The 21641-nt window shown below is 41.1% G+C and overlaps 1 protein-coding gene across 1 annotated transcript in view; it reads right to left on the reverse strand.

Moving 5' to 3' along the window:
• Nucleotides 1-21641, reverse strand: part of LOC112436098 (amine oxidase [flavin-containing]) — a 55981-nt gene that overhangs the window by 26086 nt on the left and 8254 nt on the right. Inside the window, exon 2 of the mRNA XM_076875214.1 lies at nucleotides 50-144. Coding sequence (XP_076731329.1) covers nucleotides 50-144 — 95 coding nt within the window. The remainder of the gene's footprint in view (nucleotides 1-49; nucleotides 145-21641) is intronic.

A 21641-nucleotide genomic window follows, 5' to 3' on the forward strand; every position in this document is an offset into this window, starting at 1 on the left:
TCTCTTTTATGAGCCGCTCCTACAGTAGTATTGACACTCTTTGCTTTACCTGCACAGTGAAGGTACGACCACCAACCCGGTCTCTGGCTTCCAACACTACAGGATCGAGCCCACTGGCTTTCAACAGCTTTGCAGCACTCAAACCTGCAGAAGGACAGAGACACCAACAGGACTTAAACATAAGGATTTAAGCAATATATGTGCTTTCTGTACTTGTAAAAAAAGCAATAGCAAAAGGCACACAGGGATTTTAAAGGTCTTTTAAAATTAATGACAAAAAGGGCTTCCAAAAATCCTAATGCTAGTTAGGACATTGTTATACCATCAACAGCTATTCCCACTTTAATTGTTTTCCGTTGTGCATTTACACTGATTAGCTTTTAGGTAGGCATGCAACTCTTAAATACAATTACATAACATTTGCTTTTCAAATGAACTGAGAGAGCTCTGGGAAAAATGGAGGGGGAAGGATGGGTGGGGGCTGTTGGGGAATCACAAACCAGCCAACCTGCTGATCATGTGGGGAGGAAGAGCTAACAAAAAAAGCACTGAGTACTCATTGGTTTAGCAACCGCAGAGTATACTGAAGAAAAACAGCTTTTCATACACTGACCTCTGGCACTCCTAGTTATACTTTAATTCAATAAGACTACTAAATGAATCTAGGCATGAACACACACACATGCAGAGAATTAGAGGGCAGCATATGGCTCTGAAGCGCTGATCTACAGGGCTGCTAAACACACAGAATATTGTTAAGAAGCTGTTCTTTAGAAGGGGAAACTGGGAGAAAAGGTACACCAAATTAAACAGCTAGACTGAGAGTCAATTCAAATTTGAAAATGTTGCTTCAAATCATTGTCAATGTGGACATCAGAGTCTGGAGCGAGGTGGTGGAGGCTCTGCCATGGTTTGGGGATGCATTACTGGCAGTACAGCAGGGCGATATGGCCAAAAATATTTATCACAATATATATTTGAAAATTTGCGATAACGATATAACTGACGATATAATTGATGCGAGACAAAATACAACTCCACAACATTACTAGCGCAAAAAGACAACCTTCCATTTATTTTCACTTAAAGAAGAAGCTGGTTTTTATGTACATTAAAGCTTTATAAAAATGTAACAGTGCAAATGCAAATTCCTTGCTGAAAGTTTAACCAAAAGGCATTTCCAGTAGAAATGGGCTGACACATCCTGAGCATAACCATGTATAATATCCACTGAAGTTAAAAAGAGGTGCTTTGCAACATTAAACTGCAGTGTGCAGTACGTATTTTTCGGACCATAAGGTGCACGGGATTATAAGGCACATTAAGCGAAACAAAGCAGTCAGATAAATCAAACTTTATTAAACTCATTCTTCTTGCTTCCTCCACTTCTGTACCATTGATTCATTAATTTTGAATTATCTGGCAGCTGCTCTATTCCCATGTTGTTGCAGTATATTAATGACTAACCTCGTATTGTGGATGGATTATCTCAGTTGTTCTCCTGACTGAAGTTTGGTCCGTTTACAGCATCCTGCCATGCGACTGCATTTGTCTCTAACTATCAGGAACCTTAACGTTAACTTTTATAAGTGGAAAAGTGTATAGTGTTCGTCCTCCAGCTTCACTGTTTATGTTATGCTAACATAGCTGTGTCGCTAGCGATCACGTAGCACATCATTATATACCAGCTAGCCCAACTTCCGTAACCCTACAAACGTCACTGGTGTTTAGTTTCCTGTCTTCATTTATGTTGGAAGTGATAGCAGAGCTGTACGTTTGAATTTTTTCAGAAATCTCTCAGTCAGAACATGCAATATCATGCTTAGGTAACTAGCGAAACTAGCGAGCTAACTTCCACTAGCTTCCTGCTAACTTCTAACTCCGTTAAATGTAACAAATTTTGTTTTCATGGATGCCTGGAAGTTAAACTTCATAGTTACACCTGGTAAAGCAGCAATGCTGATCGTTTTATTAAAGATGAAAGAATTTAGACAGTTTTTAACTCTAAGTGACGCTGCAGTGTTCGTTTGACCTGAAGCATACGGAGTTTAGCACCCAGATTACTCCCAGATTTAAGAGCATCTTAGTCCGACAAATACGACAATAACGACGGCCGCTTGCATGTTCTGCAAAAAAATGTGCTTTGTCGTGTATCTGACGGACAAACACCAAACCAGTTCCACATCACTGAAGTTGCACCATTTTTACAAACCAATTCTGGTTCATCTGTTTCACTCAACAATCGGCCATGTGTGTATGAAAACAAAGGCACTGCGCGTTTTACTCATATTCTATCGCGATATTTCATTTTCCTATCGTTGCTTAACATTATACCGGTATTACCGTGAACGGTATAATATGGCCCAGCCCTAACTGGCAGTGTGGAAAAGTACTTTCAGATGTCAATCCACCATGGCACTGTGAATAAAAAGATGAAGAATCGCCTATGAGCAAGTAGTTGGTGACAGTGTGGGGGAAGAACTCCCTTTTAACTGGAAGAGACTAAAGGAAGTGGCAGTGAACAAATGGCGGATGACCGGCTTTTGATTGTGAGGGGCAGCCAATTTGGAACAAAGTAAGGCTTAAAGGTAATAGCGTGTTTTATTCTTGAGGATGAGCTGAGAACTTTGTTGAACTGTGCAAAGCTACTGGAGTCTAACAGAAAAAAATGTTAAAGAGAAAAACAGGCACTCTTTAATAAAACAAAAATGAGCATGCCAAAAATCACACAAAAGCCTACATACTGCATGTTATATTCATTGCATGTTCATCAGCAGACACTGATAAATGAGGAGCAGAGAAGCAGGGGGTAACTTGTAATAGAAAACAGCACAGAGCAAAATGTCTCTACTGTCAGCAGGTACCCACATCTGTGCAAATGTTTTCCTGGCTTTCGCCCTAAATTCCCTTCTGGCCTCGCCATCTTCACCCCTATATTCTTTCCTGCCAAATCTGACTAAGCCCTATTTGATCTGGAAAGGTTTACATTAGTTTAAACAGAGTTTATTTTGCATTACCCAGCGCCAGCCTCCTCTCTATGTACAAAAGCGCTCAGCCTGTCAGGCTTTGCAGAAAGCATTAGACTTGACCAGGAGGAGGCTCACAAATCTCCATTAAATTGATGCTATTAACCTACACTCGGCTCAAAAGGTCACTCTCTGTCTTGGAAAACAAAGAGCATCTGTCTGCATCTCTTGTTTATGCCTACAGCAATCGCTGCAAAAGTAGCTTCCCGTTGGACTAGTCCTTTGATCAGAAAGCTTATTTATCCAAATCAAGGCTTCACTTTTTATCCCCCCTTTTCTTCAATTAAAAAACATGGTACAAACGCAACTAATAGATCAAAAAGTGATCATCACTTCAAAAGGATGCCGGCTGAGTTTTCCCCTTATGTTTACTTCCATTCCCCCAACAACAATAAAGAAAATGAACACACTCAGGCCGAGCTACTTCATGGACCAAAAAGCCAGGGAGGCAAGAAAAAGAAAGAAAATAAAATAGAAACCATCCAAGAATCTCAGTCAGAAATCAAAACCAATCATACAATTACTTTTTTTCTTCACTACTGCTTCATGCATTTGCTCTTTCTGTCTGTTTATACAGATAGAAAATGTTTCTGAATTTCTGTCTTTTTGCAATACTTACTGCAGTAGTTTGTTATGTTTTACATTCAAAAGGTCAGAAGTCAGGTCTGGAAATTATGTTGGTGGTGGCAAATAATAATACAATAAAAATATTAGAAGCTCACAAAAAATTAAGCTAAAATCTGAACTGCTTTCTACATTTTAAAGAAAGACGAATTTTGACCTTAAATCAATGTACAATGGCATTTTTATGGAGATAAGCTAACAATGTTTCTGAATAAAACTTGGTCTCTGGTTCTGAATTTCTAGATGCAGAGGATGAATGGTGCAGCTGTTCCGGTGTAAAGCTGAAAGTGATGGCTGAAACTGCGGATTTACAGGTCAATGGACATTACCACCTTCACTTATGGCCACATATAGCTGGTAATGAGCAATAGAAGACGAGCTTGATATTTATCAAACAGATGTAGTTGCCTTGAAGTGCAATCTTCCTGACATCTGAGGAACAGCTGGTGTCAGTTCAGCGGTGCTTCTCATCCTTTGTGCAGATGTATTTAACGAGGGACCAGACAAGAGAGGAGGAGTAGTATAAGTAGAAGTATTATATTATGGATCGCTCCCTGGGACACCTGGGTGCATTTAATTATGTTAACTTGCCTCCTCGCTTCCTGCCATCTCATCTCTTCTTTCTGTCTTAGTGAAAATGTGCAGGAGACATCCATGAACAAGACTGAAGAACACAGGAGAGAAAATGAGAAATCTTTGCTTCTATAGTATTAGTCTTAAGAGATCCTGTCCTTTTGAGGGATGCTTCCCTCGCTCTTAGCTCTTCCAGACACACTTATCTCACCTGTCCTTGCCTCTTTGAGGTGTTTTTAGGTGCTGGAACATCCTTTGTGATTGAGAAGGGTGAATGATTTTGAGGACACTGGAAAGAGGGTGCAAGAACACTTCAGCTTTGGGGTGACTGTAGCTCAGGAGGTAGAGCAGGTCACCTACTAATTGGAAGGTAGGTGATCTTCCAAATAGAAGGTGGAAGGGGTGGGGGTGGGGGGGTCTTAATTTCCAATTCGATCCAAGTCTGCTCCAGTCTGCATACCAAATATCCTTCATCAAGTTGCTCTGACTGTGAATGTTAGATAGAAAGTGCTTACGTAGAAAAAAGAGTGCTTGTGTGAATGAGGCAAGTATATATATAATATATATATGTATATTAGGGGTGCAACGATACTCGTATCGATATTGAACCGTTCGATACAGTGCTTTCGGTTCGGTACGCATATGTATCGAACAATACAAAATTTTTAATTTATTTTATCAACTTTCCTTCTGACAATGCTGTCTGTGTTGAGCGCTCAGTGGATCTGCACTCAACAGTGCAGCCTAGGCGGAGTAGTCGAACGCAGATTCACTGAGCGCAGGGCAAGCTAGCGAGACAGAAGTTAAGCTCTCCTTGCAACATGGCAAATTGAACCTCCCCCACCCTCATTCAGATGTGGCGTTTGGAACTATTTTGGTTTTCATGTGACATATGACCCTGAAGGTAAGCGCGTCATGGACTAAAGTAAAACAGTATGTCGGATGTGCCACGCAATGGTCAATTACATGGATGGGAGCTAGTGTGTTAGCGCAGTTAGCTCGTGAACGTGTTGGCCGTCCAGCCCCATGCACGGGGCGATCCACGGTAGCTCGTTAACGGAGATTTGCCGTGTTGTGGCATTAACGTCATTTCAACGAGATTTACGCTGACAGCACTAGGGGGAACACAACAAATATGACTGCACATTTACACCGACATCATCCTAGTGCAAAGACAAGTGGAAGCAGACAAAAACAACAAGCACGCGTGCTACAAACTTTACCCGAGTCATTTAGACAGCCGTTAGCACGTGATTCTCCTTATGGGGACCTGATATGTTTAATATGCTGCTGAGAATATAGCCCAGAAGAAGCGTATAGTATAGCTTTTATTTTGGAAAGAGACATTTCTCTGTAATAAACTCTCTTTTCCAAAGATGAGTGATTCCTCAATTAGATACAGGGCTCGCAAAATCGCTAGCCCGACGTCCCCGGGCTAGCGATTTTTCCAGTCGGGCTACCAAAATCTATCTCTGCCCTGCCCGTCGGCCTATCGTAGGAAGGAAAAATATATGTCAATGCTTTTGCATTCTTTCGGTAATGTAGCTGGGTAATTATGTCATTGGCATCGGTGAGCCACTGTCAATATGTGACATATTGAAATCGCGTTTGAATTTGCGCTTGTTTTTTGCTTTCACTTTGCAATCGCGTGAACTGTGTATAGAGAGCGACAGCATTGATTGGTGAGTGATGATAATTTGCGCACCAATTCCTCTGACATCGTCTTATCAATCGTTAGCTTACTATGCAAACATGACAAGTGAATCGCTGTCAAAATAAAAAAACATGCACAAGATAAGAAGTTGCAATGCGTGTTTGCGTACATAAGATTTTCAGGAGGAGGACAGACATTTGTTTAGAACTCTTAAAGATGTCGAAGAAGCAAGCTCCTTTAAGAAATTACTGTGATGTTCCTCCACCTCCAAAGAAATGTCAGAAGGAGTCCGAACCACAAAAGAGGCGCGTATTCTCGGAAAAGTAGTTGCAGGAGGTGAGCTGGCTTCAAACAAATGATGAACGCAGAGATGTGGTGCGGAATGTGCCGTGAAAATTTAACAAATGACAAATTAAAAAGGCATGAACATTTTTTTTTGTATCGAAAAAATATCGAACCGTGACACCAAAGTATCGAACCAACCCATAACGGCAATGCTCAGTGGCTAGTGGATCTGAGGGCAGACCACAGCGACCTCCACGAACAGGGTCCAGTAACCATCACCGTGGCAGATATCCAAGAAAGGGTCTCCAGTATGAAGAGTTGGACAGCACCAGGCCCTGACATGGTTCACGCCTACTGGCTGAAGAAGCTGACTGCACTCTACGAGTGCCTGGCAGCACATATGAACCAGCTGCTAGTTGACAAGAGACACCCGGAATGGCTAACCGAAGGCCGGACAGTCCTGATGCTCAAGGACCCCCAGAAGGGACCGGTACCCTCCAACTACCGACCAATAACCTGCCTCAGCACCACGTGGAAGCTCCTGTCAGGCATCATAGCGGCTAAGATGAACAGGCACATGGGTCAATACATGAGCGGGGCACAGAAAGGGATGGGCAAGAATACCAGAGGCGCAAAACACCAGCTACTGGTAGACAGAACAGTCAGCCGAGACTGCAAGACCAGGCTGACCAACCTGTGCACTGCCTGGATTGATTACAAGAAGGCCTATGACTCAATGCCCCACAGCTGGATACTGGAATACCTAGAATTGTACAAGATCAACAGGACCCTAAGAGCCTTCATCAGGAACTCAATGGGGATGTGGCGTACAACACTAGAGGCCAACTCCAAGCCCATAGCACAAGTCACCATCAAGTGCGGGATCTACCAAGGAGATGCTCTGTCCCCACTGCTGTTCTGCATAGGCCTGAACCCCCTCAGTGAGATAATTGACAAGACTGGCTACGGATACCAACTACGGAATGGAGCAGTTGTCCATACAGCTTGATGGATGACATCAAGCTGTATACCAAGAGTGAATGAGACATCAATTCACTGATCCACACCACCAGGATATACAGCAATGACATCGGAATGTCGTTCGGGCTGGAGAAGTGTAGTCAGATGGTAACAAAGAGAGGGAAGGTAGTCAGAACGGAGGGGATCGAACTACCAGAAGGCAACATTGCAGACATAGAGGACAGTTACAAGTACCTGGGGATCCCGCAGGCGAATGGGAACCATGAAGAGGCCGCTAGGAAAGCTGAAACCACCAAGTACCTGCAGAGGGTCAGGCAAGTCCTGAGCAGTCAGCTGAACGGTAAGAACAAGATCCGGGCCATCAACACCTACGCCCTGCCCGTGATCAGGTACCCTGCTGGGGTAATAGGCTGGCCAAAGGAGGAGATAGAAGCCACTGACATCACACCAGGCAAGACCCCAGGTGCCAGGCTGTGTAAAGATGCCCCAGAGACAATCCAGCACATAACAGCAGGCTGCAAGATGCTAGCAGGCAGGGCATACGTGGAACGCCATAACCAAGTGGCCGGCATAGTATACAGAAACATCTGTGCCGAATATGTCCTGGACAAGGGTGGTGGAGAATGACCGAGCTAAGATCCTGTGGGACTTCCAGATACAGACAGACAAAATGGTGGTGGCTAACCAACCGGACATAGTGGTGGTAGATAAACAGAAGAAGACGGCTGTAGTGATCGATGTAGCGGTTCCGAATGACAGCAACATCAGAAAGAAGGAACACGAGAAGCTGGAGAAATACCAAGGGCTCAGAGAAGAGCTCGAGAGGATGTGGAGGGTGAAGTTAACGGTGGTCCCCGTCGTAATCGGAGCACTAGGTGCGGTGACTCCCAAGCTAGGCGAGTGGCTCCAGCAGATCCCGGGAACAACATTGGAGATCTCTGTCCAGAAGAGCGCAGTCCTGGGAACAGCTAAGATACTGCGCAGGACCCTCAAGCTCCCAGGCCTCTGGTAGAGGACCCGAGCTTGAAGGATAGACTGCCCGCAGGGGCGTGCTGGGTGTTTTTTTTTAGTTTTTTTTTTACACATATATATATATTAGTGCTGTCAAAATTATCGCGTTAATTGTTAAGATCAACGCGAAATGTTTAATGCATTAAAAAAATTTAACGCTGATTTTGTTTTTTTATTAATTTCCTGTAATCTAAGACCTTTAAATTCATGAGCACCTCTGGAGGAGGGGGCAACAGTGTGCTATGCTGGCGTTTGGCCTGACAGAAATGATTAGAAGAAGAAGAAGAAGTGACACCATGCTACTATCTAGCTAACACTAGCTAACACACGCAAGCATGGACGAGGGCGGACTTTTGGGTGGAAAGTTTCTCTTTAAGAAGTTGCCTGATGGCTTGTTGGACAAAACGAGAGTAAGATGCACAATTTGCAACGCTGAATTCAAGTACCACAGAAGCAGTTCATCACTGGCGTATCACCTGAGAGCAAAACACCCAACTGAATCCACCTCTACGGGACCTCGCCAGTCTACGCTTCAGGAGTATGGTGCTTGTGGACGAATAACAAAAAATGTGAGAGAAAAGGTAACCAATTCCTTGGTTGTTTGGATAGCTAAAAACTGCCGACCAGTTAGCATAGTAGAAGATGATGGACTGAGAGAAGTCATTCGTGCTGCATCAGGAGATGACTGTTACAATCTGCCCTCGAGAGGAACCATTGTGTCGAGACTGCACACTTTGTATGGGGACCAGAGGGCTCAGCAGTCCAGCAAGCTTGTGCAAGTAAGGAATGTCGCTCTCACCGGAGACCACTGGACTTCGGTGAACAACGATAATTACTTAAAATATAAAGAATAAAAAAATGTAATTGGAGCCAGGCTATTAATAAAGTAATTGAGATTAATCGCAATTAATAACAGAAAATTGTGAGATTAGTTAGTTAATTTTTTTTAATCTATTGACAGCACTAATATATATATATGTATATATATATATATATATATATATATATATATATATATATATATATATATATACATATACATATATATATATATATATATATATATATATATATATATATATATATGTATACAAAGCATGTGAACAAACATAAGGCAGCGCAATTTAGAGCTATAATGCAGTGTGAATTGGTTCCTCTGCTGTGCGCTCCAGTGCAGTTGGATTCCTTTCCCCATCTCTGTACTCCTGTTTTTGCCTCCCAGAAAATCCCTGTATATGTTTTTCTCCCCTGATTTCCCACCACTGCCTTTCTCCTCTCCACCACAGCACCTTAGGGTTCTGGTTGACCTAATTGCTTGGTGTCTCTGAGACATTTGAAAGGGGGGGGAAAAAAACAACTAACTGTTACATTATATTTTTATTGGACACAGAGTCTAACGTAAGTTTTGAGACTACTTGTTTATGGGTTGGACCTTATTTGATAGAGTGGAGTAAGTTTCCAAAGCTTTTTGCACAGCTATGAGGAGCACACACGTTTCTTTTCATCCCTCTGCCCTCTGTGCTGGAAAAAGAGACAGTGGCAGGCACAGTTTCCCTGACAACAGTAATTGTTAAGATTTGGTCACTTGGCAGGAGCAAACCGTATTTGTATACTGTGTGTGTGTGTGTGTGTGTGTGTGTGTGTGTGTGTGTGTGTATAAAGATATCAGCCTGTCTCCCACGGTTTCTGAAAGTAAACGTTCCCAGTACAATTCACACTCATTCAAAACAAAAATCCAGGTACTGCAGAAAGCTGCCACAACTAAGCTCAGCCACAATCCCTGCAGAGCAGCTCACTTCAATGTCAGGTGACACCCTTCTACATATCCAATCTGCTTTCTCATAAGGGGCCCACCTATTGCTCACCTGCAAGCCCATTTGTAACCCAGGTCTACCCTACAAAAGACAAAGTCTGCCTGGTTGCCTATGATTTGCCACAGTCATGCCCTGTTTATTAAGTGTGGACATGAGCTTCTCTCTGTTTAATTTAACATCATTTTTCCATGACATGACAAAACATGACAAAATCAGGATATGGGTTATGACCAGGAATAGGTGTGGCCATGTAAACCAGGCAGCTTCAGCTTCTGCTTCTTGTCTCTGATTATTTAATTCATTCCAAGAATTAAATAATCTGGCTGAGAACTAATACGATTCCTGTGCCATAATAGCTGCTCTACCTACACTAAACCTGTAATCTTCAACACATAACATCCTTTTTATCAGTAATGGGTGGCAGTAATGGATATTTGTCCATCTAGCGTGTGATTGTGACTGTAGTGAATGTTTCAAAACTGCACTCCTTTGGCCATTTCCTGTTCCTGCTTTTATCTCTTTTCTGCTGCTTGCTGTTTTCTATCATCTGACTTTCCCTCATTCCACCTCTGGCTTACCACCTGCCATTTGTCTTTTCACTTCTAATTGCTCTTGCCATGTTTTCCCCCCCAGTGTTTCGTAGTTTTAATAGTCCCAATCACATTAACAGCCCTCAACTACACCAGATGAGAGCTGACAGACATTCAGCTCAGAATCAACTAACAACTCCTAAATGGCACTGTTTTTTTTGTCTTTTCAGTCTATCGCCTGTCTTCTTGTCTAGCTGACAGTTAGATAAGAAGATTCACACTAGAGATGTCACTAGAACTGATGCTTAGTATACCAAAATTCTAAAAATGTGACAGCACCTAGTTGTTTTGTTTTTTCAGAACTATACCTCGTGTTCGTGTAAGAGATGCATCATTAGTGTGGATGGTCTTTAAAGTGAGTGAAGACACAACGTTTGCCAAAGTAAACCATAAGGGGGCCACCCTGAAAACGTTCAATTCAATTCAATTCAATTTTATTTATATAGCGCCAAATCACAACAGCAGACGCTTTATATTGTACAGTAGATCCTACAATAAACCGTACAGTTCGTACAGAACAACAAACCTATTCAGACACTTGTGTTGTGTTCCAGATATCTTGGAACTCACATGTCAGAACTCTGGAGTGATGTCGCTCCTAAGTTAGTGCGATCCAGAAGAAGCTGGGGAAAATTTGTTTTGTTTTGGTTCTTAGCAAAGCGGCTAAAAAAACACATTCATGGACAGACTGATAGAAAGTACTCAGTGCACTGAGATGGCTTATTTAGTAAGTCAATAAAAACCCCACAACAGTTGCAGTACAGGTTAAAAGTTTACAGTTTTACTACTTGCCAGCATCTTGGATCGCTAACTTGTGGTATGTAAATCTGCTCTGACTTTCCAAGTGTGAAATCCAAGTTTGGTGGGGCATTCCACAAAGATATTTTGACTGGGAACCCCATTAAATCACCTTGACCCAGCTGAATGTGGACATTTTAAAGACGCTAACAAAGACAAAGTGGCTGAAGATAAGCTATTCATTGCTCAGAGGTAACCACAAGCTCTGCTTTTTTAGTAAGGTAAAATCTCATTTCAGTTAATTATCTGTGTAGCCTATAACATGCTGTAATTTGTGAGAAATTTAGTTTAGTAACTTTTTTATCATGATAATACTAATAGGCATTGAAGAACATTTTCGTTTTACTTGTATGTATATGCTCTCAGTTATAGTTCTTAGAATAAAAATTATAATCTGCAAAATTCAGACATACATAGATAAATAAGTCAGAAATTGGAATTGGCCAAGACAACTGCAGTTTGTGTCAACTCTTACTCGCTGGAGAAGAAGAAGGACTTGCAGAAGGACAGGAAAAAGTACAAATGGCACAGCAAAACCTACACGTGGAAATATTTAAAAAAAGTGCAGCTATTGTGATGGCGCCACCCTGACTCCTTGATTAAAAAAAGGTATAAGAGTCAGGTATGGAAATACTGTGCAATTTATCATACTGCAAAATCAGCTATGTTTCGCAATGGCTACTGTTATACAAAAGCTTAGGCTAACATTATGTAATGATCATCATACCTCATAGTAACGTTACAAGGCTACTCTGCAACCATCCTAACATTTTAGTCTGTGTCATGTCAACAAACTATAATGGTAAAATTTTAAATAACTGGTCTGCCATCACTGTGTCAGAGATGGGATAATCACTCTGTTTTTGTTGTTTGTTTGTATTTTTTTAAACCATGGTATTAAATTGGGTGTAGAGAAGTAAGTATGTGATTCTATGTGCGTTAGTATCATCTGCTAAATTTCTGGTATTGGAACATCCCTAATCATAGCAATTTTGTAAGCAGATTAGCTTTTAGCTATAAAAATCAAGAGACACACTAGCTGTTTCATTCTAGCTGCAACTGCATGTCTCATTTGCAGTCGCTCAAATGCCCACTCCAAAAACGAGTACGGACAAATAGGCCGCTGTTTGCCTGCTAGGCTTCACCACAGTTCACTGTATTCACGTAACTAGACCAGTCAACCATGTTTGTGTTGTTGGTGCTTTTTGGAGCATTTGTAATGCAATTATTTTGCACATAACATTACCTGCTCTGATATTTTTAGCAAAAAGAGAACCCAAATGCCAGATAGAGAAAAACAAAAGTTATTTTGATGCACTTGCAGAGGGTGAACAAAAAATACAGCATGCCGTCAGAAAAAAGAAGAGCCTGAGAAACACCAGCAAAGAATGCACGGGTAAAACACAAATGAGGGTTTAAAACAATATGACAAATCAATATGCACATTCGGGGTGATTCAAAACGAGATACAAGTAGAAACGATCCAAACTTACTGTGTCGTTAACTGTACCAACTCTTCTACCAACTATTTAGAGAGTCAGTGCTCCAGTTTGTGAGTTTTTGTGATGAATGAATTTCTATTATTACTTTTTTATATGCTAGCAGTCATTACAGTTAGCAAAATATGATCATACACGCTGGAAAAAAAAACAATATAGCAATGAGAAAAAAAGGCCAAACTGGAATCATAAATCAGAAGTTCATAAACATGTTGGTGACATTATGGTGGCTACATCCAGCTGTCCAATCTTATTGCTAAATAACAATGACTAGCAGTTAGTTTGTATCTTACAATGCCATAAACAGATAAAAGTATTTATCTTCTCACTACTGGTGTTAACAAATTATGTCATCTTTTACACATGAGGGGTGTAGTTGTTTTTAAAGGGATAAATCTGAGATGTTGTTTAATGTTGAGTAAAATATTTTTCTTTAAAAAAAATGTTATGCCCTAAATTGAAAATTAGAACCTGCTTTCTAAGAATATTGAAGAACATGTTCTTCAGAGAGACAAATCACACCGTCAGTGTGTGACATTTGATTTTCTCCATGTGTCTCAGTGTGTCTGCGCCCAGACAATGTTCTTTTCACAGGAACACAAACAAAAAATCCAATAGTGTCTGAGTGACAAGTGAGACACTTGAATAGGAGCCCAATGAGGCTACATATTGATCCGCAGGGTGAGACAATTACAAGATGTGCTGCAATTACATTTTCCCAATCTCATGTTCTCAACATGCAGACACTAATTTGGTTTTTACGAGCAACAAACTGAGGAGCAATACTGACAAGCAATTACAGAATAGCTTGAAATTTACACACAAGAATATTCTCTTTTGTGTGTGTTGTCAGGAAACAGGTGATGAGGATAACTGGACCTAGGGTTACCTAGGTCCTGATTTTTATAATGATGAAAATTAGAGCTTTGAGTGCTCAGATTGAGTAGAAAAGTGCTTAATACATGTCAGTCCATTTACCATTTAACTGACTGTTACTAACATTATTGGAAATTTACATTTGCAACCACCCAAAGAATGTGTGTACTAGTGTATCTCAAAAAATGAGAACTGTTGTAAAAAAAGTTGCTTTTCCACTCAAAACTCCCAAATTCTACATATTATATTTTTATTATGCATTAAGTGAACGACTTTTTTTTCATTTAAATTTTGATGAAGCGCCTCAGAAACAGCTTCCTGAACTCAAAGAGTCTAAAGTGTGCAGTCCACCCATATCTTGAGCTAATTAAGCATAATTCATATCACTGATCAGATTCACGGAGGCCCCACCCACAGGCCCTAAAAGATCCACTGCAAGTGTCAGATACCAAGAGAACCCTAGAGGTCTGGTACCCAATGGCTGTGTCCCAATTCAGGGTCTGCACGCTTGAAGTACGCATTTTAAGTGCGATTACGTCACCGCCACGCGACGACGGCTGTCCCAATTCGAAGTGTACTTCAAATGCATACTCCAAATGCACCGTCGATTTCCCCAAATATCAAGCGTGGTCCGGTGCATGCTTCGTGGTCCCATATATCCCACAATTCATAGCGCGGCGGTGGGTGTGGATAATTTTGCCGCAAAACACGGCAGAAGGGAGCGGCCGAAGAGTGAACTGTCAAAAGTAAGTACTGAATATGATGTCACTTATTTATGTGCAAATGTTTAATAACGAAGAACATTAAAACATTACTGTTGGCCACATGTCGGCAAAGTTGTGTGATATTAGTGATGTTTGTACTTTCAGTGTTAACTTGGTTTTAAAGCATATATATACAGTGGGGCAAAAAAGTATTTAGTCAGCCACCGATTGTGCAAGTTCCCCCACTTAAAATGATGACAGAGGTCAGTAATTTGCACCAGAGGTACACTTCAACTGTGAGAGACAGAATGTGAAAAAAAAATCCATGAATTCACATGGTAGGATTTGTAAAGAATTTATTCGTAAATTAGGGTGGAAAATAAGTATTTGGTCACCTCAAACAAGGAAAATCTATGGCTCTCACAGATCTGTAACGTCTTCTGTAAGAAGCTTTTCTGTCCCCCACTCGTTACCTGTATGAATGGCACCTGTTTGAACCCATCATCTGTATAAAAGACACCTGTCCACAGCCTCAAACAGTCAGACTCCAAACTCCGCCATGGCCAAGACCAAAGAGCTTTCGAAGGACACCAGGAAAAGTATTGTAGACCTGCACCAGACTGGGAAGAGTGAATCTACAATAGGCAAGCAGCTTGGTGTGAAAAAATCAACTGTGGGAGCAATCATCAGAAAATGGAAGACATACAAGACCACTGATAATCTCCCTCGATCTGGGGCTCCACGCAAGATCTCATCCCGTGGGGTCAAAATGATCATGAGAACGGTGAGCAAAGATCCCAGAACCACACGGGGGGACCTGGTGAATGACCTGCAGAGAGCTGGGACCAAAGTAACAAAGGTCACCATCAGTAACACACTACAACGGCAGGGAATCAAATCCCGCAGTGCCAGACGTGTTTCGCTGCTGAAGCCAGTGCATGTCCAGGCCCGTCTGAAGTTTGCCAGAGAGCACATGGATGATACAGCAGAGGATTGGGAGAATGTCATGTGGTCAGATGAAACCAAAGTAGAACTTTTTGGTATAAACTCAACTCGTCGTGTTTGGAGGAAGAAGAATACTGAGTTGCATCCCAAGAACACCATACCTACTGTGAAGCATGGGGGTGGAAACATCATGCTATGGGGCTGTTTTTCTGCCAAGGGGACAGGACGACTGATCCGTGTTAAGGACAGAATGAATGGGGCCATGTATCGTGAGAGTTTGAGCCAAAACCTCCTTCCATCAGTGAGAACTTTGAAGATGAAACGAGGCTGGGTCTTCCAACATGACAATGATCCAAAACACACCGCCCGGGCAACAAAGGAGTGGCTCCGTAAGAAGCATTTGAAAGTCCTGGAGTGGCCTAGCCAGTCTCCAGACCTCAACCCCATAGAAAATCTGTGGCGGGAGTTGAAAGTCCGTGTTGCTCGGCGACAGCCCCAAAACATCACTGCTCTCGAGAAGATCTGCATGGAGGAATGGGCCAAAATACCAGCTACTGTGTGTGCAAACCTGGTATAGACCTATAGTAAATGTTTGACCTCTGTTATTGCCAACAAAGGTATGTTACAAAGTATATAGTTGTATTTTTGTTATTGACCAAATACTTATTTTCCACCCTGATTTACGAATAAATTCTTTACAAATCCTACCATGTGGATTCATGGATTTTTTTTTCACATTCTGTCTCTCACAGTTGAAGTGTACCTCTGGTGCAAATTACTGACCTCTGTCATCATTTTAGGTGGGGGAACTTGCACAATCGGTGGCTGACTAAATACTTTTTTGCCCCACTGTATCTATATATAGATAGATAGAGATATATCTCATGATAATCTGACAATACTATAATATTGGTCATTTTATATTTACATTACCACAGTGAGATGATTTTAGTCTCATGAACAACATTAGCTAATTGTTATTTACTAACTAATCTTGAAATGACTGTTCAGTACAGAAGTGAAGCCCAACAATCGTGTTTTACAGTCCTGTGGTCTCAGCCTCAGATACTCAACTAATCAAAGTGATGTCATGACAAAAATGAATGACCAAAAAAACTTTTTTTTCTCTCTCCTTCATTTCTGTCAAACAAAGCTGTATGAAACATTTCTCCCGGTTAGTATCATGGTTGCTAGGCAACCTGAACAGCGCGACGAAGGCAAGACCGTCCCATTTCACAAGCCTCTCACTTCCGCACTTCTCGTACTTATAGTACGCACCGTACGTAGTACGCGTAGTGCGCGTACTTCAAGCGTGTAGACCCTGAATTGGGACACAGCCAATTCAGGGTCTGCAGCCTTAAAGGCCGCATTTTAAGGCCGATTACGTCACAGCAACGCGACAAAGGCTGTCCCAATCCAAAGGCTGCTCGAAATGCGGCCCTCAAATGCGTCCTTCATTTCCCTGAATTTTAAGGACGTGTAGACTTCGTGACCCAACATATCCCAGAATGCATAGCGCGGCGGTGGGTGTGGATAATGTTGCCGGAAAAAAAAACAGTGGATGAGGGGCACCCGAAGAGTAAACTTTAAGTAAGTACTGAATATTATGTCACTTATTTATGTGCAAATGTTTACTAACGAAGAACATTAAAACATTACTGTTGGCCACATGTCGGCAAAGTTATGTGACATTAGTGACGTTTGTACTAACTTGGTTTTAAAGCCTTTACTTTAAAATATACGCTGTTCAATAGCTGAGCTTAATCTTACAGAGAATGATCAAAGCTCATGTAGAAAGAAACAAACAAATGAACAAAAGATTTTCTCCTTCATTTCTGTCAAACAATGCTGTATGAAACGTTTCCAGATGTTAGTATCATGGTTGCTAGGCAACCTGGGCAGCGCGACGGAGGCTAGACCGTCCCATTTCACAAGCCTCGCACTTCCGGCCTTAATGGTCTTTGAGTACGCGGCCCTTGTGGACCGTTAAAGCTGCGTACTTTAAGGCTGCAGACCCTGAATTGGGATACAGCCAATGTTCCCTCTAAGCTGCGCGCGTGCGCAATTGCACACTGCTGGCACGGTCTCTGCGCACAGAAAAACCTGAATTGAAATTAAAACTTTAACAATTCTGTTTTGCAGTGTTAGTCAGTAAGTGACTGGCTGCTCCCGTATGGGATTAGAATGATGCCACCTTATCCCATAGTCCAGCCAATGATGCGATTCACATTCGTATATACGCAGCTAATCAACGTCGTTGACAGGCTATGACAGCGTCCTTATGTGCCGACACCGGTGTTTTAGCTAGCAAAGCGGCTGATGTGGAGTGAAGCCACATTAATGACAACGTGTACAACCATTGGAGATGTGAGCAGGACAGACGGAACAATTGATGGAAAAAGTGTGGACTTTATACCAGTTTGTAAATTGAGTTGATAGGCCACGTAAAACCAGAGTTATGATAAAAATATCTGCAATGTTTGGTTTTCTTCCTGAATACTATCGTTGTTTATATTTACTGTGGGAAGAAACGGTAAAAATGGTGTTTTATAAGGAAAACACTCTCTGCCTGTGAGCAAAGTTGAAACCAAAAAAACCAACCCTTTCCTATTCGTCGAAAAATGTACCATGTCGACCAATCAAAAGATGATATGGCAACATGGTATTTAGTTGTTTAGGAAGGGGGAAGTTTTAGGAGTGACGCGGTGTTTTGAGATGTGAGAGGTTCGCCATGTTTAGTGCAAATCTTGTGTAGTTAGTGTGTAGTGTAGTCAATAGTTTTCTTGTGTGCGTCAGAACAATGAGGCGACTGCTGAATGTTACAGGTGTTACAGCAGTGACACATCTCCTGTTGTCAGGCCTGCAGGTATCAGGCTGTTGTTCTCCTTTATCTCATAGTGGACAGAAATAATTTTTTGGAGTGGCACAAATAATTTGTGTGGCATCAAATTTGATGCAGAACAGCTGATTGTTCTGTAAATAGTTTGAAATGTTTATTTTAAAAAAACGTCTTGGCTGCATTTTTAGGTAAACAGCTGCAAAAAACTTTGTTTACAAAACTCAGTTACTTTTTTGAAGAAGTAACTATATAATTAATTGCCCAACATTGGTCATTATATACTGTATTTTGCAGACAGAGAGTTACAGGACTCGCTCCCAGACCACAGACTCATAATACAAGTCAGAGCTTTATATATATATATATATAAAAAAAGAAAAATTAAGTTGTGTTTTGGAGTTCAAGTTACTTTTACTTCCAATAGTGTGAACATACTACACAGGTCAATGACTAGATTTTTTTTAAATTTTCATTGTAAGTGGGCTAAAGCAGTTAATTAAAAGTAGTCTAACATAAATGCAAATGCTGTAATTTGATTATTTTAATAAACCATGTAACTTGGATGGATTCGATGCTGGTGTGACCACAGTGCACACGTCTGCTGTTGCTCACAGTAGTCCAAGGGACCGCTCAGGGAGTTTGTGTGTTCGCTCAGACACATGAAAAATTAGAGGGAACATTGCTGGTACCCATTACCTGGTTCATAAAGCAGGTGGTCTTAATTTGATGTTTCATTGCTACAAAGGTCAGAGCAGGTTTAATATGCTTTGAAAGTTTGGTGTGCAATAATTAAAATAGCCTTCTTCATGTTTAGTTTCCACTCTAGGATCAGTAACCAGCCCTCTACTTGACCAATTCCAGGAAATGACTACTCCCTGCCAAGAAACAGTCTGGAACACAACCCACCATAAATCAGCAATGAACGATTTAATTCTTCTGCTTTATATGAGCTAAACACCAAAGATATAACATGTAAACAACTGAGCTTTACAGCTGCTGTCTTCATTCTACGCTGAGTTAGAACTGGCTGGAAGGCAGTGTTGTAGCTGTGCATGTGCAATACAGACATGTGAGTTGTATCAGTTTCCCATGTGATTCTATCTATAGCAACTTCCTTAAAGGGGCAGTGCCCTCAAAAGGATAGCAAATCATTTTAAAGTTGTAAATTTCCTTTCACGCAATCGTTAAATATACCATCAGGCAGACAGATAATTTTGTCAGTCAAGCAGTGAACAAAAAAACAGAGGACCTCATAAGCCTACCCTAAATCCTTCAATTAAAATATATCACAAACAGAGAAAAGGGCTTTCCAGGTGTGCAAACATCAATCAGCTGAATGCACTTTTCACACAGCCAACGTCAGCATTTGTAACATTAACACACCTGACATTTCTCATGACTTTAGCTGCCACACACAAGGCAAACACAGAGGCGCAGGCATGCAGAAATGCACTTATTACATGTTGTCCATCGAATGATTGAATCAGACCGCACACACCACAGGCTCTGTTGTTTGCACAGCTGGACAGAGAAAGTGGTTATCTAGGATTGAAGCCATAATGAAGCTAAATTGCAAGAGAAGGTGAGGATTTATTCACATATGGACTGTTCACATACGTTGACGGATATATTTAGAACACAGCAGGTGCAATGAGTCCTAGAAATGTATTTATGAGATTGAACGCACCACTTAAATTCAATTTAGTTGTATTTCTAGAGCACCGATTGACAACAGCAGTTGCCTCAAGGGGCTTTAAATTGTAGAATAAAGATCCTGCAATATTAGAGGGAAAACCCCAGCAATCAGACAGCACCCTATGAGCAAGCACTTAGCAACAGTGGGAAGAAAACAGGGTCCGGGGTATCATTAGAAGGCACAGCATGATTTTTACTGCTATGCAGATGATATCCAGCTTTATTTTTCCATGAAGCCAAATGATAAGCACCAATTAGTTAAACTGCAGGAATGTCTTAAAGACAAAGATCTGGATGACCTCTAACCGGTCGCAGCAGATGGGTGCTCCTCCCTGAGCCTGGTTCTGCTGGAGGTTTCTTCCTGTTGAAAGGGAGTTTTTCCTTCCCACTCTCAACTTAGTGTTTGGTCATAGGGGGTTGTTTGATTGATGGGGTTTCGCTGAATTATTGTAGGGTCTTTAATACTAAGCGCCTTGAGGTGACTGATGTTGTGATTGGTGCTATAAAATAACATTTAATTTAATTTAACTGAATACTTAGGATATCAGGGTCAGTAAAAATGTAAAAAGTGAAAGTCTATCACAGTTTTGATATACTTCATTTGGGTTTTTTGTTTGTTTTTCTTCTACTTCACAATTTACTGTCTCTAACCCAACTGTTTTAATTTTAATGTAACTTGCTGCAACACTGTAACATCATGAAACAGGTGAATTTTAGTTATCTTCGAGTGATTTTACATTAGGTATTTCAGGTCTTCTTGCTAAAAGTTCACCATCTGCAATTAGGAATTTATGGTAAATGGTAAATGGCCTGTATTTATATAGCGCTTTACTAGTCCCTAAGGACCCCAAAGCGCTTTACATATCCAGTCATCCACCCATTCACACACACATTCACACAGTGGTGATGGCAAGCTACATTGTAGCCACAGCCACCCTGGGGAGCACTGACTCTTATATACAAGAGTTTTATCTTTTTTATATCACTGTTATCTCATTGGTGGACGTAGGACGTAGAATTTAGAGACTTTTGGTGAATTTAAAGCTCAGCTCTCACTCATGTCACAGTTATCTTTACAGAGAACATAAGTTATCACTTACGTCCTCCGGAAAGATGCCATCCTCTGCCATCACCAGGATTGCACTTACTAAAATCCTTTAACTAAATTGTATCTGGTAATGCCTTTAGTGCAATGCAGTGCAATGGAAACTTTCCATCTCGTGTTACCTCTCGTGTTACCTGTAAATTGTAAATATTGTAAAACTTTTCTTCTGTCATTTAATGGTCGGGCATTGTACAGCTACAAGCATTTCACCCCCATGTCATACTGTGTATGGTTGTGTGTGTGTGACAAATAAAATTTGAATTTGAATTTTTACCTGCTGGCAGGATGACCACATCATTCAGCATTCTTACTTGAAAGTAGAGCAGGGCGATATGGCCAAAAATATTTATCACGATATATATTTGAAAATTTGCGATAACGATATAACTGACGATATAATTGATGCGAGACAAAATACAACTCCACAACATTACTAGCGCAAAAAGACAACCTTCCATTTATTTTCACTTAAACAAGAAGCTGGTTTTTATGTACATTAAAGCTTTATAAAAATGTAACAGTGCAAATGCAAATTCCTTGCTGAGAGTTTAACCAAAAGGCATTTCCAGTAGAAATGGGCTGACATATCCTGAGCATAACCATGTATAATAGCCACTGAAGT

Source organism: Maylandia zebra, linkage group LG16 (genome assembly GCF_041146795.1).
Source record: "Maylandia zebra isolate NMK-2024a linkage group LG16, Mzebra_GT3a, whole genome shotgun sequence".
Taxonomy (NCBI): domain Eukaryota; kingdom Metazoa; phylum Chordata; class Actinopteri; order Cichliformes; family Cichlidae; genus Maylandia; species Maylandia zebra.